At 34.4% G+C, this 15,415-nt stretch overlaps 3 protein-coding genes across 4 annotated transcripts in view; 2 read left to right on the top strand and 1 right to left on the bottom strand.

Annotated features, from left to right (window-relative positions):
* LOC125832759 (beta-galactosidase 17) overlaps positions 1-5,651 on the top strand; it is a 48,521-nt gene extending 42,870 nt beyond the window's left edge. For both annotated transcript variants that reach the window (XM_049511963.1, XM_049511957.1), the window contains exons 15-19: positions 1,751-1,801; positions 4,304-4,469; positions 4,598-4,731; positions 4,840-4,905; positions 5,186-5,651. In XM_049511963.1, the coding sequence (XP_049367920.1) occupies positions 1,751-1,801; positions 4,304-4,469; positions 4,598-4,731; positions 4,840-4,905; positions 5,186-5,293 (525 nt within the window). In that variant the 3' untranslated portion in view covers positions 5,294-5,651. The remainder of the gene's footprint in view (positions 1-1,750; positions 1,802-4,303; positions 4,470-4,597; positions 4,732-4,839; positions 4,906-5,185) is intronic.
* Positions 5,652-10,127: 4,476 nt separating this feature from the next.
* Positions 10,128-11,775, top strand: LOC125829662 (LOB domain-containing protein 22-like). The gene is made up of 2 exons (XM_049508855.1): positions 10,128-11,146; positions 11,689-11,775. The coding sequence occupies exons 1-2, from the start codon at positions 10,185-10,187 to the stop codon at positions 11,729-11,731; spliced, it is 1,005 nt and encodes a 334-aa protein (XP_049364812.1). The 5' UTR covers positions 10,128-10,184; the 3' UTR covers positions 11,732-11,775.
* Positions 11,776-12,807: 1,032 nt separating this feature from the next.
* On the bottom strand, positions 12,808-15,132 carry LOC125831071 (putative pentatricopeptide repeat-containing protein At1g17630). The gene has a single exon (XM_049510264.1). The coding sequence runs from the start codon at positions 15,080-15,082 to the stop codon at positions 12,899-12,901; it is 2,184 nt and encodes a 727-aa protein (XP_049366221.1). The 5' UTR covers positions 15,083-15,132; the 3' UTR covers positions 12,808-12,898.
* Between the last annotated feature and the right edge of the window lie 283 nt (positions 15,133-15,415).

A 15,415-nucleotide genomic window follows, 5' to 3' on the forward strand; every position in this document is an offset into this window, starting at 1 on the left:
CTGCAATCCTTTCTGGAGATAGACTTTACTGTAAATTACAAAGATAGAATTTTTGTTGATTTTGATATGTGTTAAGCAACTTCTTTCAGAAAAATAAAGCACAGATCCGCAACCAATGCTGCATTTTTAGAGGATTGTAATGAAATAGGGTGAACTGGTTTACAATGGGTATACAATTAAAAGGACGTTAGAAAAAGGAGTTCTTATCAGTAAATTATCCAATCATCTGTAACACAATAATCTCTGTGTGCTCCAAATATAAAAACAAAACAATGACACAGTCCACAGGATCAGTAAGAATGTCGTTTGTATACATGCAAGAATTTCCTTTTCATACCAACCGGTGTTCTTCTGCTGTTATATTCCCATATTGTGAAGAAATATTAGGATTAGGAATTAATAGGATGAAAAAGTCAAAAAAGGTGTTGGAAAACTATACCAGCATGCATATGCTGGAATATATGGAAGGAGAGAAATGGAAGAATTTTTGAAGATAGATCAAACTCCATACAAAAGAGCAAATGGAATTGTATTACCTTTCTATGTTTTTGGTGTAAAGAACAATGTATAGATAGTGGAATTCTTAGGAGTTTTGGAATTATTCCCTTCTTGTAATCACACTTTTCGAGGTGACTAGCACACCTCGAGAAGTATCACTGCCTGAAAATTCCTCATCCTATAGCACCTTTCTCAGTGAATGTTTTTCTTGAATCAATTTACCCCCCTAATCTCTTCGAAACTAGTTTTTTTTTTGTTTTTTTTATCCCTTGGAGACTCGAACTCACAACCTTAGGGTTGGAAGTGAGGGGTACTTACCATCCGAGCAACTCCCTCTTGTCTCTTCGAAACTAGCTTTGGCACGGTTCTCCTTAAGTTTTCAGCGAAGTAGCTGACCGAAGAAAGTCCCTTCTTCATCTCTCCCTTCTCCTTCTTGGTGTCCTCGGCATGTTCCCTAATGTGTTTTGTCAGAAAAACACCAAAGAAAATGATCTATTTTCATAAAATTCTATTGTTTTGTTGGAAACTTTTAAGAGAAATAACTATGATGGATCCTATTCCCAGTAGTTTTTTTTTCCTTGATAATATTCTTTCGTCCCAATTTCCCTATTGATCTCCTTTCTCCTTCTTTTGTGCTTTCTCTACAGTTTCTGTTTTTCCTCATGTGTAGTGGTTGTGAAGCAAAAAAAAAAAAGAAAACGAAAAAAAAAGGAGAGTGGATGAACAAAGAAATTCAACTAATCGTTGGTGGAAGGAGATTCCAGCCAGAGTGGGAGAGTTTGAGAAATATTGATAGAGAAAGAACAGGAGGGAAATCTCTTAAAAAAAGATGAAAAGGGAAATCGGGGGCAGCATGGGTTAAAGAGAGGGGGAGGAAGAGTGGAGGGGAGACGAAACAATGAAAAGGAAAAAGGAAACAAGAGAAAGTAGAGGATGGATGTAGATGGGCAATGAGAAAATAGAGGGAAAATGGTCCATTGTGCTACTATAACTTGGAAAGATACCATTAACTGTTCAAACCTATACATGTAAGTGAACTTCAATGAAAAGGAACAACTGCATAGTTTCTGTAACCGAGCCATTTCTCCAAAAAGGGAAGAGGAAAAAGGAAAATGAACAAACTGTATCATTTTCCAAAGCAATTGCCATATTCAGTAAAAAATTTCACATTTCAGTTTGCTACTAATGAATGATGACAGCAAATCTCATCTGATTTATTTGTCTGCTACTTTGTTATTCCCTTGTTTTACAGGTGGAAAATATGGGGCGTATAAATTATGGGCAATACATTTTTGACAAGAAGGTAAGTTCAGAATAGTTTACATCTAATTCTGTAGTCATCTGAGGTATTGGGGGCACAGTTTACCCATGAATTCTGAAAACTTTCTAAAACTTGTTCATTTGTATAAATAAGAGGAAATACATAATTACCCCATTCAACTATAACGCATTTTTTAAAAAGACATTCAAACTTTACAAGGGTCCTACTACCCATTGAACAATTTAAAAGTGATATAAATATCCCATTTTTTGGTCAATTCCACTTATAAGAAAGAAAGTGAATGCACGCACCAATTACTGCTTGCCACATGTCAATTTTATATAATTTTCTATTCTTTATTTTTATTTTTATTTATGTTTTTGTTTTCTTTCTTTCTTTCTTAGTTTTAATTAGATATTTTCATTTCCTTCTTCAATTCTGCTTAACCTCAGCCTTAGGTCTTCTTCGCTGGGTCTTCTTAGCTGACAATCTTGTTGCCACAGCATCATTTTCATTTTGTCTATCACCAAATCAAAATTGAAATTGAGAAATCAAATCTGCTATCAAATTAATTTTTTTCAAATTAAACATTCTTTTTGTGATTTTAGCATTGATTTTTGCTCTAAATCAGTATGGGTTGTATTTGACTAAAACATAAATTCTCTCTTCAGGCTCAGATAGATAATTTTTGGTTGGTTTGAACATTATTTTAGCCCCGAAATTGATCAGAAGTCACTTGAAATATGATTTTTTCTTTGCCGTTGCATCATTTTTCCAGCGCTTCTCACCCCCGCCGGTCTCACCCCCGCCGACCAAGAAGGAGTAGAAATTTAAGGATGAAACAATAAATCTTTCATCGTCGCTATCACAAAGGAAATCAGCTAGTTGTCAATGAATTTTTTTGCCGGTGACCGAATTAAAAAGGGATTTTATTGATGGATTGAGATTGTGTTATTCAGTTACAACTGAATCTCTATTAAAATTCAATTTGAATGGAAAACGAAAGGAGAAAGAGAAAGAAAAAGAAAAAAAAAATCTCGAAGCCATTGTCTCCTTCAATGGACAATGGTGAAGCTTAGGAAGGAGACGAAAGAAAAAAAAAATTAACACTAAAATAAAAGATTATTTATATATTTAATAAAAAATATTGCAAAAAAAAGATTAATCAATTTTTTTTTAGTTTTCACGCTCTACAGGTGAGTGTTATACACTCTCTGTATTAAATTCCAAAAAAGGGTTCAATAATTTCACTTTAAACTAGTTTAGGGGTGTATTAGGACCCCCGCAAAGTTTAAGTGTCTTTTTCAAAAAGAGTCATAGTTTAATGGGATTTCTATGTATTTTCTCTATAAATAAACTATGAAGCAACTTGTCTCATTAGTGATCCAATCATGGTAGAAAGACAATATGGATCTTAAAAGTCTTGGTGGATTTGAGATCATGGTTCTGCATGATCAAATATAAACATCACCCAATTGTGCTACTTAAGAAAAGCTTGAGTTATGTTAACTTTTGCATGAGTGAGTTATGAGAACACTTTCTTTGTGTTCTATATGTGAAGAAAATGGATTGTGGACTTGACACTGAAAGTCCATGAGGTGAAAATTATCCTCGACTTTATATAGAAGTTACAGCCCTTACCCCCTCAGCCAGTGGAATCCCCCTTACTCCCAGGCTGAACATTTGTAGCGTGTACAACATTAACATAGACCATGAATAAGTGAAGTATAAACTGTTTCAATATCCTGTTATTTAATTGGGCAACTCCATTTTGTTGAGGAGTATATGCACAAGATGATAGATACAAAATACCATTGGAAGACATAGAAGATGAGAAAAGTGCTGCATAACACTCGGGTGCATTATCATCTGAGTAATTTTCTTAATATAAATACCAAATTGATTACAAATTTCAGCACAAAGGCCTTGAAAGATGAAAAATAACTCAACTCTATTTTTCATTAAAAACAATCAACTGTAACAAAATCTATGTTGTACGGATATGGATGTGAGAACCCGACACAGGTGCGGATCTCAAAGTTGGATTTGTCATAACCTAAATTTTAAGATTTGGGGATATGGATAGGACCATGAGTATGAGTGTTAAGATGTATATCACTGCGTATATAAACATATGTTTTTGGAAATTAATTGACATTATTAAATTAATGCTCGTATAAATTCTTTGTAATCTTTTATTCATAAATTATCTTGTGTAATTCCAAAGTATTTATAGTGTAATATTTGGTGTGTGTGTATTTAACTCAACTCAAATACCCAATCACCAAAACTTGTTGAAGAGATCTTGGGCGTACCAAATCCAGTGGAGATGCCACACTCACATCTAAATAATTTTCTACAAGAATAATGTAACTTTTGCATTTCCACTATAGGTACTGTTAATCTACTTCAGCTGTTCAGCACATCTTCCTTTCATTTTTTTAGTTTTGGCAAGTTGCGTTGCCTTTCTATTTTTTCCCGCTTCTCTTTTCTGACTTCTTCCTCATAATCACAAAGGTATAAAATTTTGAACTTGATTTGCAGGGTATACTCTCTCCTGTTTATTTAGATGGTAAACCGTTGCAGAAGTGGAAAATGTTGCCGATTCCTTTTCACAACCTAAATGAGGATCAAAAGAATAATTCTGTTATTTCAGATGCATACACCGACCTTAGAAAATCTGTGCTGATAAAACTGAAAAACAAACGAAGTAAGTCTGGATTTATTATTTAAAAATGTTGGTGAATAGTAGAGTTTTGTGTGCAAGTTCTCATACAGTTGAAGATTCAGCACAGTGCAAGAGAATGGTGGATAGTGACAGTATTCATTCTTTTGCAGATTATCATCCAGCGCCAGCTTTCTACACTGGTCATCTTACAGTTGATGAAGTAAAAGACACTTTTTTGTCTTTTCGTGGCTGGAGTAAAGGGGTTGCATTTATCAATGGATTTAATTTAGGAAGGTTTTGGCCGGTAAATTATTTGTTTAGTTTCATAAATATTTCTTTTAGTGGTCAGATAATAAAATTCTGAAATTAATTCATTTTTCAAAATGGAATTTTCTGTTTGTCTCTATTGCAGTCCTTTGGACCCCAGTGCAACCTTTATGTTCCTGCTCCGATCCTGCAAGAAGGAAAAAATCTCGTGGTATGTCATTAAGAATTACTGGAATTCATCTTGCTTTCCTTCTCTATATCTCGGATTAAAGGTGACACGGGAATAAGATGGCAAAAAAATAGTAAATTCCTGGATCTTTTTTTTTTTCGAGAATCAATTGAATTTCCAAATTTAACCTGCTTTATTGTCCCACATTAATATTTTAGTCTAGGTGCACTAATTTTTTCAGGCTCCTCTAATTTGTAGATGTTGTAAGATGAATAAACCTCCAGAAGTTCTCATGCAATTACATTTCTTGTCCTGCATCTAGGTTATTCTCGAATTAGAGGCTCCAAATGCTGAGTTGTTTGTGACCTCAGTTGACCACCCAGATTTCACATGTGGTTCTTCCGCAAATTCACGAGTGCATCAAATCTGACATCATCATGACTTAGCCAAACCTGGAATGTTTGATTATCTTCATCTTATTAGCTGAATACTGTGTCCATGCATTGTTCCTAAACAACACGAGGATGTGTACTGAAAACAATGGAAAGGTGCAGCACCTATTTTTAAGCAAACATCTTTGGGGGTCGACTGTTATATGTGAGTAGCTTGTACTCTTTAACTTCACACTCGGTAATATTATTAATAGTAAATTCCTTGAGATGATATTGAAGAGATCATAGAATCCCGAGGGGAGAAACATAAAAACTTTCTCCTCCTGAAATGTTGGTAGAGATGTTGAAGAGCTCAATTAGTTGAGATGATGTTGAAAATTCACTAGCTTAAGTTAACATATTGATGTGTATTTATTATTCACTATTACATATTGATGGAAGCAGTTTGAGTTCTTCATCTTTTAGAAATTACTTGTTCTATTTTGTTAATCACCTTTGCTTGATTTAAAATTGTTTGATGAATGACTCTTGACATACATGTTGAAAAGGTGGTTAAAAGTTTTCAACCTTGAGTTATAGAACCAGTAAAGCCACAAATATTCTTTATTAGTAAACCAGATCTACATTCCCAGGATACTATGAGGCCATTTGACTTAACTTTCCAGGATACTATGGTTAAGCCAATCCAAACAGGATGTACAAAGTGATGATAAAAAGCTTTCGCTTCAACAATTTCCTACATTCATTTGTACAGAATTTGAGCCAGGACTCAACTGTGTAACCTACTTGATCAATTAGAGAAACCATCCAATTAGTAACCCCGCTAACCTATAACTTAGATATACATTATATTGAATGAAAAATAAAGATCACAAGCTCAGCACCATTCTTCGTAGAGAGCATCATTTTGAAGACTGTTGAGAAGCTGTTTTCGCTTCTTTCCTGGATCCTGAAATGGCAGTTGCTGCAGCACTCATAGCAGCAGTAGCTACACCAACTTTTACGCCTCCTACAGCTTTAACAGCACCACTGATTTTGGAAAATACAGCAATTCCTCCAACAAAGATAGCCCTCAAGGCAACTGCTCGCTTTATCTGCATAGTAATTTCTCTTCCTGTAAAAACATAGAAGACTAGTAAAGCTCAACATCAGAAACAAAACAATGCTATTGTTAAAGTAGCAAATGAAGTTGAAAACATTTTGCACAGGTTATTCTACAAAGAAACATCATGGATTGAACTACAAAGAAGGAAGCAGGTATGGGTGTATTAGATTGGATGCTTGTTGAAAAATGTTTTAATAATATCTATTTGATTGTTACATGGCTGCATCAGTATTTTTTTGAAAATTTCCTCTATTGCAACAACTTTCGAATTTCATAGAGACTTCAAAGGACACCTAGCAAATTCCATGGGATTGATTCACAATCTCAAAATGAACGTGCATGAAAAGCAGTATTGCAAAAATACGCTAAATACAAAGATCATTTTCTTGAGAATACAAAATTGTATGTATATATTTTGGTTGATTGTAGATCATAAAGATACGTAGTTTTGACCTTTATGTAATTAAAGAAGTTAAGAAATCCAAACCTAAGCCTTCAATAATGAAAGAATCTTCAGACTCCAATTACATTAATCTTTCAAAGATTAATTACACTTCCTAGCTTTTTTTCTTCAACCAAAACAGTTACTTAGTAATATATTATATTATATACATATATATGTAGGATTATGGGGTGATTATGAGCTAATTGTATGTATGGTAAGGGTGCCTTTTTGAATTGAGAGCAAAACCACTAGTGTAGAACGTCTTACAAACAACCTCTCTCAATGCCTCTCTTCCCCTTGTGGCTCTCCTCACTCTACATTTTCAACCTTTCTCCAAATAAATAAATAAATGCTAAGAGTATCATATTTAAATATTAAAAAAAAAAAATATATTCCTTAGGCACACTTCCATTAATTGACTCAATTATTGAAAAGCACCAATTATCGTGTTCTCAAACTATATATCGATTAAGAAATCTATAAATGTACCACCTAGTAGTAAAGACTCGATTGTTTACACCAGTAACATCAAACTACTAAGTGTATTTGTATTTTTTAATAAGATTTAATACAATTGCCTCCACAACAAGTACGTATTTTTTCTTCATACAAAAATTTTACAAGTGAAAAATAGAGATTTGTTATTGTTTCTTGAGCGTATGGTATTCGATGAATATTTTTTGTAACTCGTCAAGAGAGGTTATGACTATTTAGTAACAATTTAACTTTAATTGACTTTTATTCTTAATTAAATGGTTTATAGTCACATAAATATCTATGACTTATTTTAGACGATAAATCTCAAAAAACTTTCATTATTTTTTATCACTTAAATTTCATATCAATTCAAACTAAATCACATAAAAATTGAAATGAAGTTAGTATAAAAGAAGGAAATTAAGTCTTATCTTAAAGTGTTTTTTTAACTCAACAAAAAGAATTTAGCCCTTGGCTCATCAACGGTCATAAGTCCGTTCTAATAATATTTTCACCCAAGTTTATCGCGGTGTCAAGTCTATACATCACATTTACCATGTCTATTTATTAATGAAAGACAAATTTAGTTGAGAACTTGATATTGTCACGACTTGATTTCTCGAGTCATGATGACACCTACTATATCCCACCATGTAAGCCAACCCGAAACCCAGAACGACTAGTAGTGGGTAAAAGGGCAGAAACTAAACAAGAATAGGCAAAATTTAAGAAAACAATATAAACAGGTGGAAGCAAACCAAAACATATATACAAATAAAGATCCTTCCCAGAACCTGAAAGTCGCTAGTACAGAGCTACTAACAAAATGAGTACAAGTCCCAAAAGTGGACCACAAAGACTAGACTGTCTTATATAGTAACCAGTTAGTATGTGAAAGTCGCTAGTACAGAGCTACTAACAAAACGAGTACAAGTCTCAAAAGTAGACCACAAAGACTAGACTGTCTTATACAGTAACCAGTTAGTATGTCAAGTTCTTGAAGTCAAATGTAAGAAGCAAAAACAAAATTACATGGTAAAAGTTCACAACAATAATCAAGAGATATTTTATCCAACGAATGGTGACATACGCATTTGTCTATTCGCAGACACATCGAATGGTGACATACGCATTTGTCTAACCGCAGGCACAGCTTTAGAAGATTGTTGACATGACATATGTTTCTAACTTTTTGAATAAAAAAATACCAACTTCATGTATATATAAAAAGGGTTAATTTGATGATAAAAAGGGGATGGTAAATTATTGATTGATAGAATCTTCCAATTCATCAAAGAAAAGAATACGAGAAATGTACAATGTGCTTTTTGATAGCAACAAGGACGCATCTTAGATAGTTTTTAAGATGTGGGATAGATTTCTTCTTTTTAATGGTGAACTTATTGATATGTTAGAAGAACAGGCTACAAACCTCACGAACAATCTTGCATACTCTTTGCTTGGCTTTAAAAAAATTGTTTATTGACAAAGTTATTGAACCTAGATGCATTCGATTTGCCAACGAAAAATTCATCAATAGAAGCTCATTTCGTCAGTAGAAGATCAATGAGATGGAGATATGCGGATTCGTTGTTAGGAATCGCCGGCGACGGTTCTGTTAGACTTCGAATCTACAGAAGGAGGCTAAAGAGCTGACAAAACTGAATGATATTAAACTTACCATTTTACTCTTTTAATTATATTTTATATTTAAAGTCTGTTCTTCTAATTTTATAAGATGCATAATGCTTAGTATATTTAAAATTATTTTTATATACAAAATTATTTCTTTATTTTTAATAAAAAATATTTACTTTTCCTATAAATAGTACTTCATTTGTTTTTTTTTTTTGTTTAATTTTGACTTGATACAAAATTTTAAAAAGTAAGAGATTTTTTAATCTTATGGTTTAAACTAAGTTAGATATATATACCAAAATATTTTTTAATCTTATGGTCTTAAATATGTCATGTGGATAGTTAAACTTAAAAATTGACAAAAAAGAAAGAAACATTTTTTAATGTTTCGAAACAAACAAAAAAAAAGTAAAACAAACAAATTAAAAAATAAAGTATAATTTTTTAACACCACACTAGAGCCCGACTAAATCCAGATTCGCGCAGAGAAATCCCACATTAGGGAGTAAAACTCTCCCTAACAAAGGCGATTCCGTACCCAAGCGGACTCGAACCCAAAACCTCTAGGTTCAAAGACAACTCCATACTTAAGAGAACTCGAACCCGAGACCTCTTGATTAAAAAGACAACTTCATACCCAAAAAAACTCAAACCTGAAACTTCTTGGTTATAGATGAGGAAGTACTTACTACTCTACGGTATCATATCATCAGTTTCACATTGTATCATATCATCAGTTTATCACTATGTACATGCTGAATGCCACGTGAGAAATTTACAAAAACATGAGCTTTTACCGAAACATTAAAATGAAACAAAACAAAACAAAACACATTTTAACCTTTATTATTAGAGAATAAGTAAGCGAGAGAGAGAGATTAAGTGGTAAAAACTTACCACACTTATCTATACATCAAACTAATGCAATTTTCTTGATCACATGATTTAATAAAGTAAAACACATATTAATTAATTAAGGTTAGTAAAGTAAACTATAAATTCAAACACATGGCATGCATGTATTGAATTGGTGTATACACGGATAAATTTTACTCTGATTAAATGACATTATTAATTATTATTATTATTATTATGTGAAATATAAAGAAGATTTATGAGCCTCTCATTTTGTGAGAGTTAGTTATATTGGCAAGGAGAAAAAAAGGGAGGGAACTCAAAAGAAAACTCTCTAATCTAATCCTTTTTCTCCATCCCCGCCGGAGACGCAGCACAAATCTCCCTTTGACAAACTTATAATTACAATATGCAGAATCAAATGACCTCCTTTGCCACCCCCAATAATAATAATAATAATAATAATAACAACAACATTCCTATTCACCAAACTCCTCATACATTCATCACTGATCACAACAATCTCAATCATAATAAGTACACTAAACGTGTTCATAATAACAATGATAAGAATGTCCTCCTTCGTGTCAGTGGTGCAGGCCAAGCTTGCGCTGCATGTAAATACCAACGTCGAAAATGTGCCCCTGACTGTGTTCTTGCCCCTTATTTTCCACATGATCGTCAACGACAGTTCCTCAATGCTCATAAATTGTTTGGGGTCAGCAACATTACCAAGATCATTCGCCACCTTGATCAACCGTTCAAAGATGAGGCAATGCGGACCATCATCTTTCAATCTGATGTTCGTGCTAATGATCCTGTTGGTGGTTGTTACCGTATAATCAGAGACCTGCAACGTCACATTGATTATTGCAAAGCGGAGCTGGATATTGTTATTCATCAACTCGCATACTGCAGGGCACAGGCTGTTGCTGCTGCTGCTGCATCTGAACAACAACAGATATTAACAGATCATCATGCAACTGAGGAATCATTTAATGATAATAATTGTGATGGCGTTGTGAATCAAGCAGATGCTTTGGTGAATAATAATAATAATGCATCTTCGTATGATCAACAGCCAATAGATCAGTACAATCCTCATGATAGTTTCTATAATCATCCTCGTTGTGATCAGCAAGCAGAAGATGATCAGCAATATGATGGAATTCAAGATGGGCAATTAGATTTAACAGATATTAACTTTCCTTGGAGCTTGCATGAACAAGAATCCACGTCTACATCGGCTCCCAATTCTATGATGAAGCAACTATCTGTTAATGACCAATTTGACAATATTAAGGACCCTATTCTTGAGGGGATTTCAGGTTTCGGAAGTTTCGAACATGATCAAACATTTGATCAACACAGGTCGGTATTGCCCTTTGTTCAATTTCTATTCTTTGATTATTTAATTGTGTGATGTTGAGTTTAAGCATTTAAAGGATTTCAAAGATTGAATGATGAATTTAAACAACATATAAGTCATTGATTTTCATTTGTCTATTAACATAGTTTGCTCAGTTTTAGGGAAAATGAATAGATTATGGCTTCAAGCCTTCAACAAAGATTTGTTTTTTTTTGGATGGATCTTTTATGGCATTTCCAGAGTAGTTTTGCACATTGTAATATAGTCTACAATACATAGAGAAATGTTATTCATAATTATAGAACATAGAACTTAAATCCTGATCTCGCTTTTTAGTTTTTTTTTTTTTTAAAAAGAACTATTTCAATCTCAAAACCACTCAATATCTATTCCCCAATGAACCATAGTATAGCCATTAAGAAGAAAAAATAATAAATAAAAAGAGAACAGGTTATAGCATTGTAAGAATTTCTCTTCTTTTTCTTTATTTCTTTCTATATTTTGGACTCTAGTTTTGACACTTGTTCATTTCACAATGATGAAGCTATTCAACAAGGGAACAGACTCCAATTGAAGGAAGAGGGTGAGCCCTTACACATGCTTGAAGATCAAGATCTACAGGTGCTGCTACATTGGTTACCTTCCCAAACTGTACTTCGCTGAATTTTTGTAGTAGAGAGATCCACAAGAGGAAATAATCTCTGAGAGTCAACTGACTCCTCAATTTTGCCCGAACTCCCAACGAGTGGTGCATGTTTTGTTCTTCCTTTCTTTTAAGTGCCAACAATCAATTGGTATGCAAAACTAGCTTCCATTCGTCTGCTGAGGCCTTCACTCATCGTAAAGCTCCAGATGGTTTTACTGGAAAAATGAAGGTTCAGAAATTTAGATATGTGATGCAAGTAATAAATAGGCAGTAAACAAATTAGTTTACTTGTGATTTCATGAGTCAAATTATAGTGATGGTGTACATTCACTATTCCGATTTCTTGATACAAATTGTTAAACTAGGAGAAAGGCTGAATGCACTTTATATACATTTCACATTCTTCCTTGTCTATGACAACACCGAGGTACATAGAAGGCCAAACTTTCATCGTCTTCACCATTTCCACTTTGTTAAAAACATCATTTCCTTCATGTGCAGCTTACATAAATGAGACTTCAGTTTCAATGGCATCCAATCACCAATTTGTTTAAGAAACTAAGGGATCAGTGATTTCCTACCCAACTTTCAATTGCTTCTTTAATTTCCCAGTTTCCACAAGCTCATAGCTCCTTGCGACATGGCAACTCAAGCCTGGATAAATCTAAGAGTAAAACATAAATGTATTGGTTCAATCTAATTATTCCTTCCTTATTGTACGAAAATACAACTGAATCCTATCCATCATGCAGGCTCATCAGATTTCGACCCAGTTCAGCAGATTAGCGAACAATTAGTACTTTTAAACATGCATTGAGACTTCAAAAGATAGAATGAAATCATATACCGAGTAAAAATATATCAAGATGTGACACCTTTTCCTGGAAAATGAAATAGTACATACCTGAGTGATGAAGTGACTGCACAGCAAACTCATATAGCTGACCCCTGAAATAAATATATAGAAAGACTGGAAGGGAGGTCAGCTGTTCACATAAGTTCTTGCAAAGGGCAGATCTTTGGTTATCGAACAATGGCTTTGGGTGGGTTTAAAGATTAGATTGTAGTTTTCCTGCATCGAGAATAGACACAGAATTCTTCATGATGCTTAATACAGATAATCTTCTTGTTCTTCTGCACATTGTAAAGCAAAGCTCTTTCGAGGTGTGCATCCTTCTTTAGCCATATGATGGCTTAGAATATTAAGCATTATATGAACATCTTCCATCTCTGAATCCATAGGTTGTCCTGCTAAGAACATGTAAACCTTCTTTTTCACCTCAATCCAACTTTGTCCTGGAGCTTTTTTCAAACCCTGTGTCTTCGCTGATATCCTCACATTTGCTGAATCCTTCCACCTTCCATTTACAGCATATAAATTACAGAGCAACATGTAGCTTCCCGTCATCCCAGACTCAAGGTTGAAAATCTGAGCAGCGGTTTCTTCTGCGACTTCTGTGTTTTTATGCATTTTACAAGAGTTGAGTAGTGCTCCCCAGACACAAGCATTGGGCCTCATTGGCATGATTTGCACCATTTCACTAGCCCGCTGCAATAGACCAGCACGACCAAGAAGATCTACCATACAAGCATAGTGCTCCATTTGTGGTTCGACTCCAAACACTTTCTTCATCTGATCAAAAACTGTATACCCCTCATCAACAAGGCCTGCATGACTACATGCAGAAAGAACTGCAACAAAAGTAATTCCATCTGGCTTAGTTCCTGTGCTAGTCATCTGTTCAAATGTTTCTAGGGCAGTAGCACCAAGTCCATGCATTCCAAATCCAGAAATCATTGTATTCCATGAAATCAAATCTTTTTTTCCAACTCCCTCAAATACTATGTTTCCTTTCCACAAACTACCGCACTTCATGTACATATTAACTAACCCATTTCCCACCAAAGTACTTTTATCCATTAGATATCTTATTGAATAACCATGGATTTCCATACCAAGATAGAAGTTTGAAAGCTCAGCACAAACTGATAAAACACTTGAAATCGTAACATCATTGGCCAGTACTCTAGCAACTTGCATACTTCGAAAGATTTCTAAGGACTCCTCATGCCTCTCTGCCATAGCAAATGCCCCTATAACAGCACTCCAACTTATGACATTAGGTTTCATCTTTGGATCATCTAACTCTTGTAACTGCAAAAATAACGAATAGGCCTCGTTACATAAACCTGATTCTGCATAACAAGATATTAAAGAATTCCAGCTCACTATAGTTTTTAATTGCAATCCGGAAAACAGACATTCAGCCTGTCTAACAGCACCACATTTCCCATACGTACACATTAATGAGTTTATCACAATAGAATTATTTTCAAAGCCCCCCTTGATAACGTATCCATGCACCGTCTCACACTTATCAATCCCATTGTCACCAACGCAAACTGATATTACTACAGCAATAGCCTCAGCAGTAGCTTCAACTTGTTTCTTTCTCATCAAAACATAAAGTTTCCACGTATCCTGATAACGTCTACACCTAGCAAAACTAGATAACAATGATGTCCAAGTGACAGAATTTGGTTCAAACCCCTGAGGTTCCATCAGCAGAAACGTCTTGTAAGCAGCATCACTGTCAAAGTTCTGCGCAAAACCTGAAACTATAATGTTCCATGATACTTGAGTTCTCACAGACATTCTATCAAACATTTGACTTGCAATATCCATACGCCCAATCTTCCCATACATGTTCATCAATTCATTTCCAACATAAAGATGATCTCTAAAACCCATTTGTATAGCGTGACTATGCACTACACTGCAGAGATTATGATCGCCGAACATACCACATGCCCGAATAATCAACGGAAAACCAAATCTATCAGCCAAATTACCATATTCACGCATCTTAACATAAAGCTTTACAGCTTCTTCACATTTTCCATGAGATACATTAGCCCTCAAGATCGAATTCCACAACAGCAAATTCGTGAAGCAATCAGTTGGGCAGGTTTCAAATACTTTTTGAGCTTCATTGACAAGCCCAAATTTAGAGTAAACGGATATGAGTCTGGCAGCTATAAAAGAAGAATTTGATGATCCAGTGACTATGATCTTTTCATGAATTTGCTTCAGTTGTTGAAGATTAAGGCCGCATTGTTGAAGTAAATGGTCCAAGAAGTCAAGAAGCTCATTTTGGGTTTTATTGGAATGATTGGCTGAAGAGTGACAGTGAAAATGGGTGAAAATTGATGGGAAACAGAGTCTAGTAGAAATTGAAAATGGAGTCTGGGAAATGAAACGCCTTGAACTCGACCAACAACAGTGAAGCATATCCTCGTCGGAAAATTGCTAAATGATTTGGGAGTAGTAACAAGGTTTGTGGTGGAGCGGTGGAAGAACAAAGAAGTATTTATAGTGCTCCGGTGGTTCATAAGAAGAAAAAGGATGATAAAGAGAGTTTCGTCTATTTATTCATGGTTAGCATTTGTTGGGAGACTTTCCAAGCAAATTCGAATTTAATAGTTTCACGATTTCGGACACCAAAAAAAAATTAAACAATGCGTGCGTGCACTTTGTTTGCCTGCTTTCGTAAAACAAAAGTAATGGTAACTTTAATTTGATGTTTAATTTAGACATCATACCTTGACAAAACTCACTATGGAA

Source organism: Solanum verrucosum, unplaced genomic scaffold (genome assembly GCF_900185275.1).
Source record: "Solanum verrucosum unplaced genomic scaffold, falcon-dt-bn FXZP01000102.1, whole genome shotgun sequence".
NCBI classification, from domain to species: domain Eukaryota; kingdom Viridiplantae; phylum Streptophyta; class Magnoliopsida; order Solanales; family Solanaceae; genus Solanum; species Solanum verrucosum.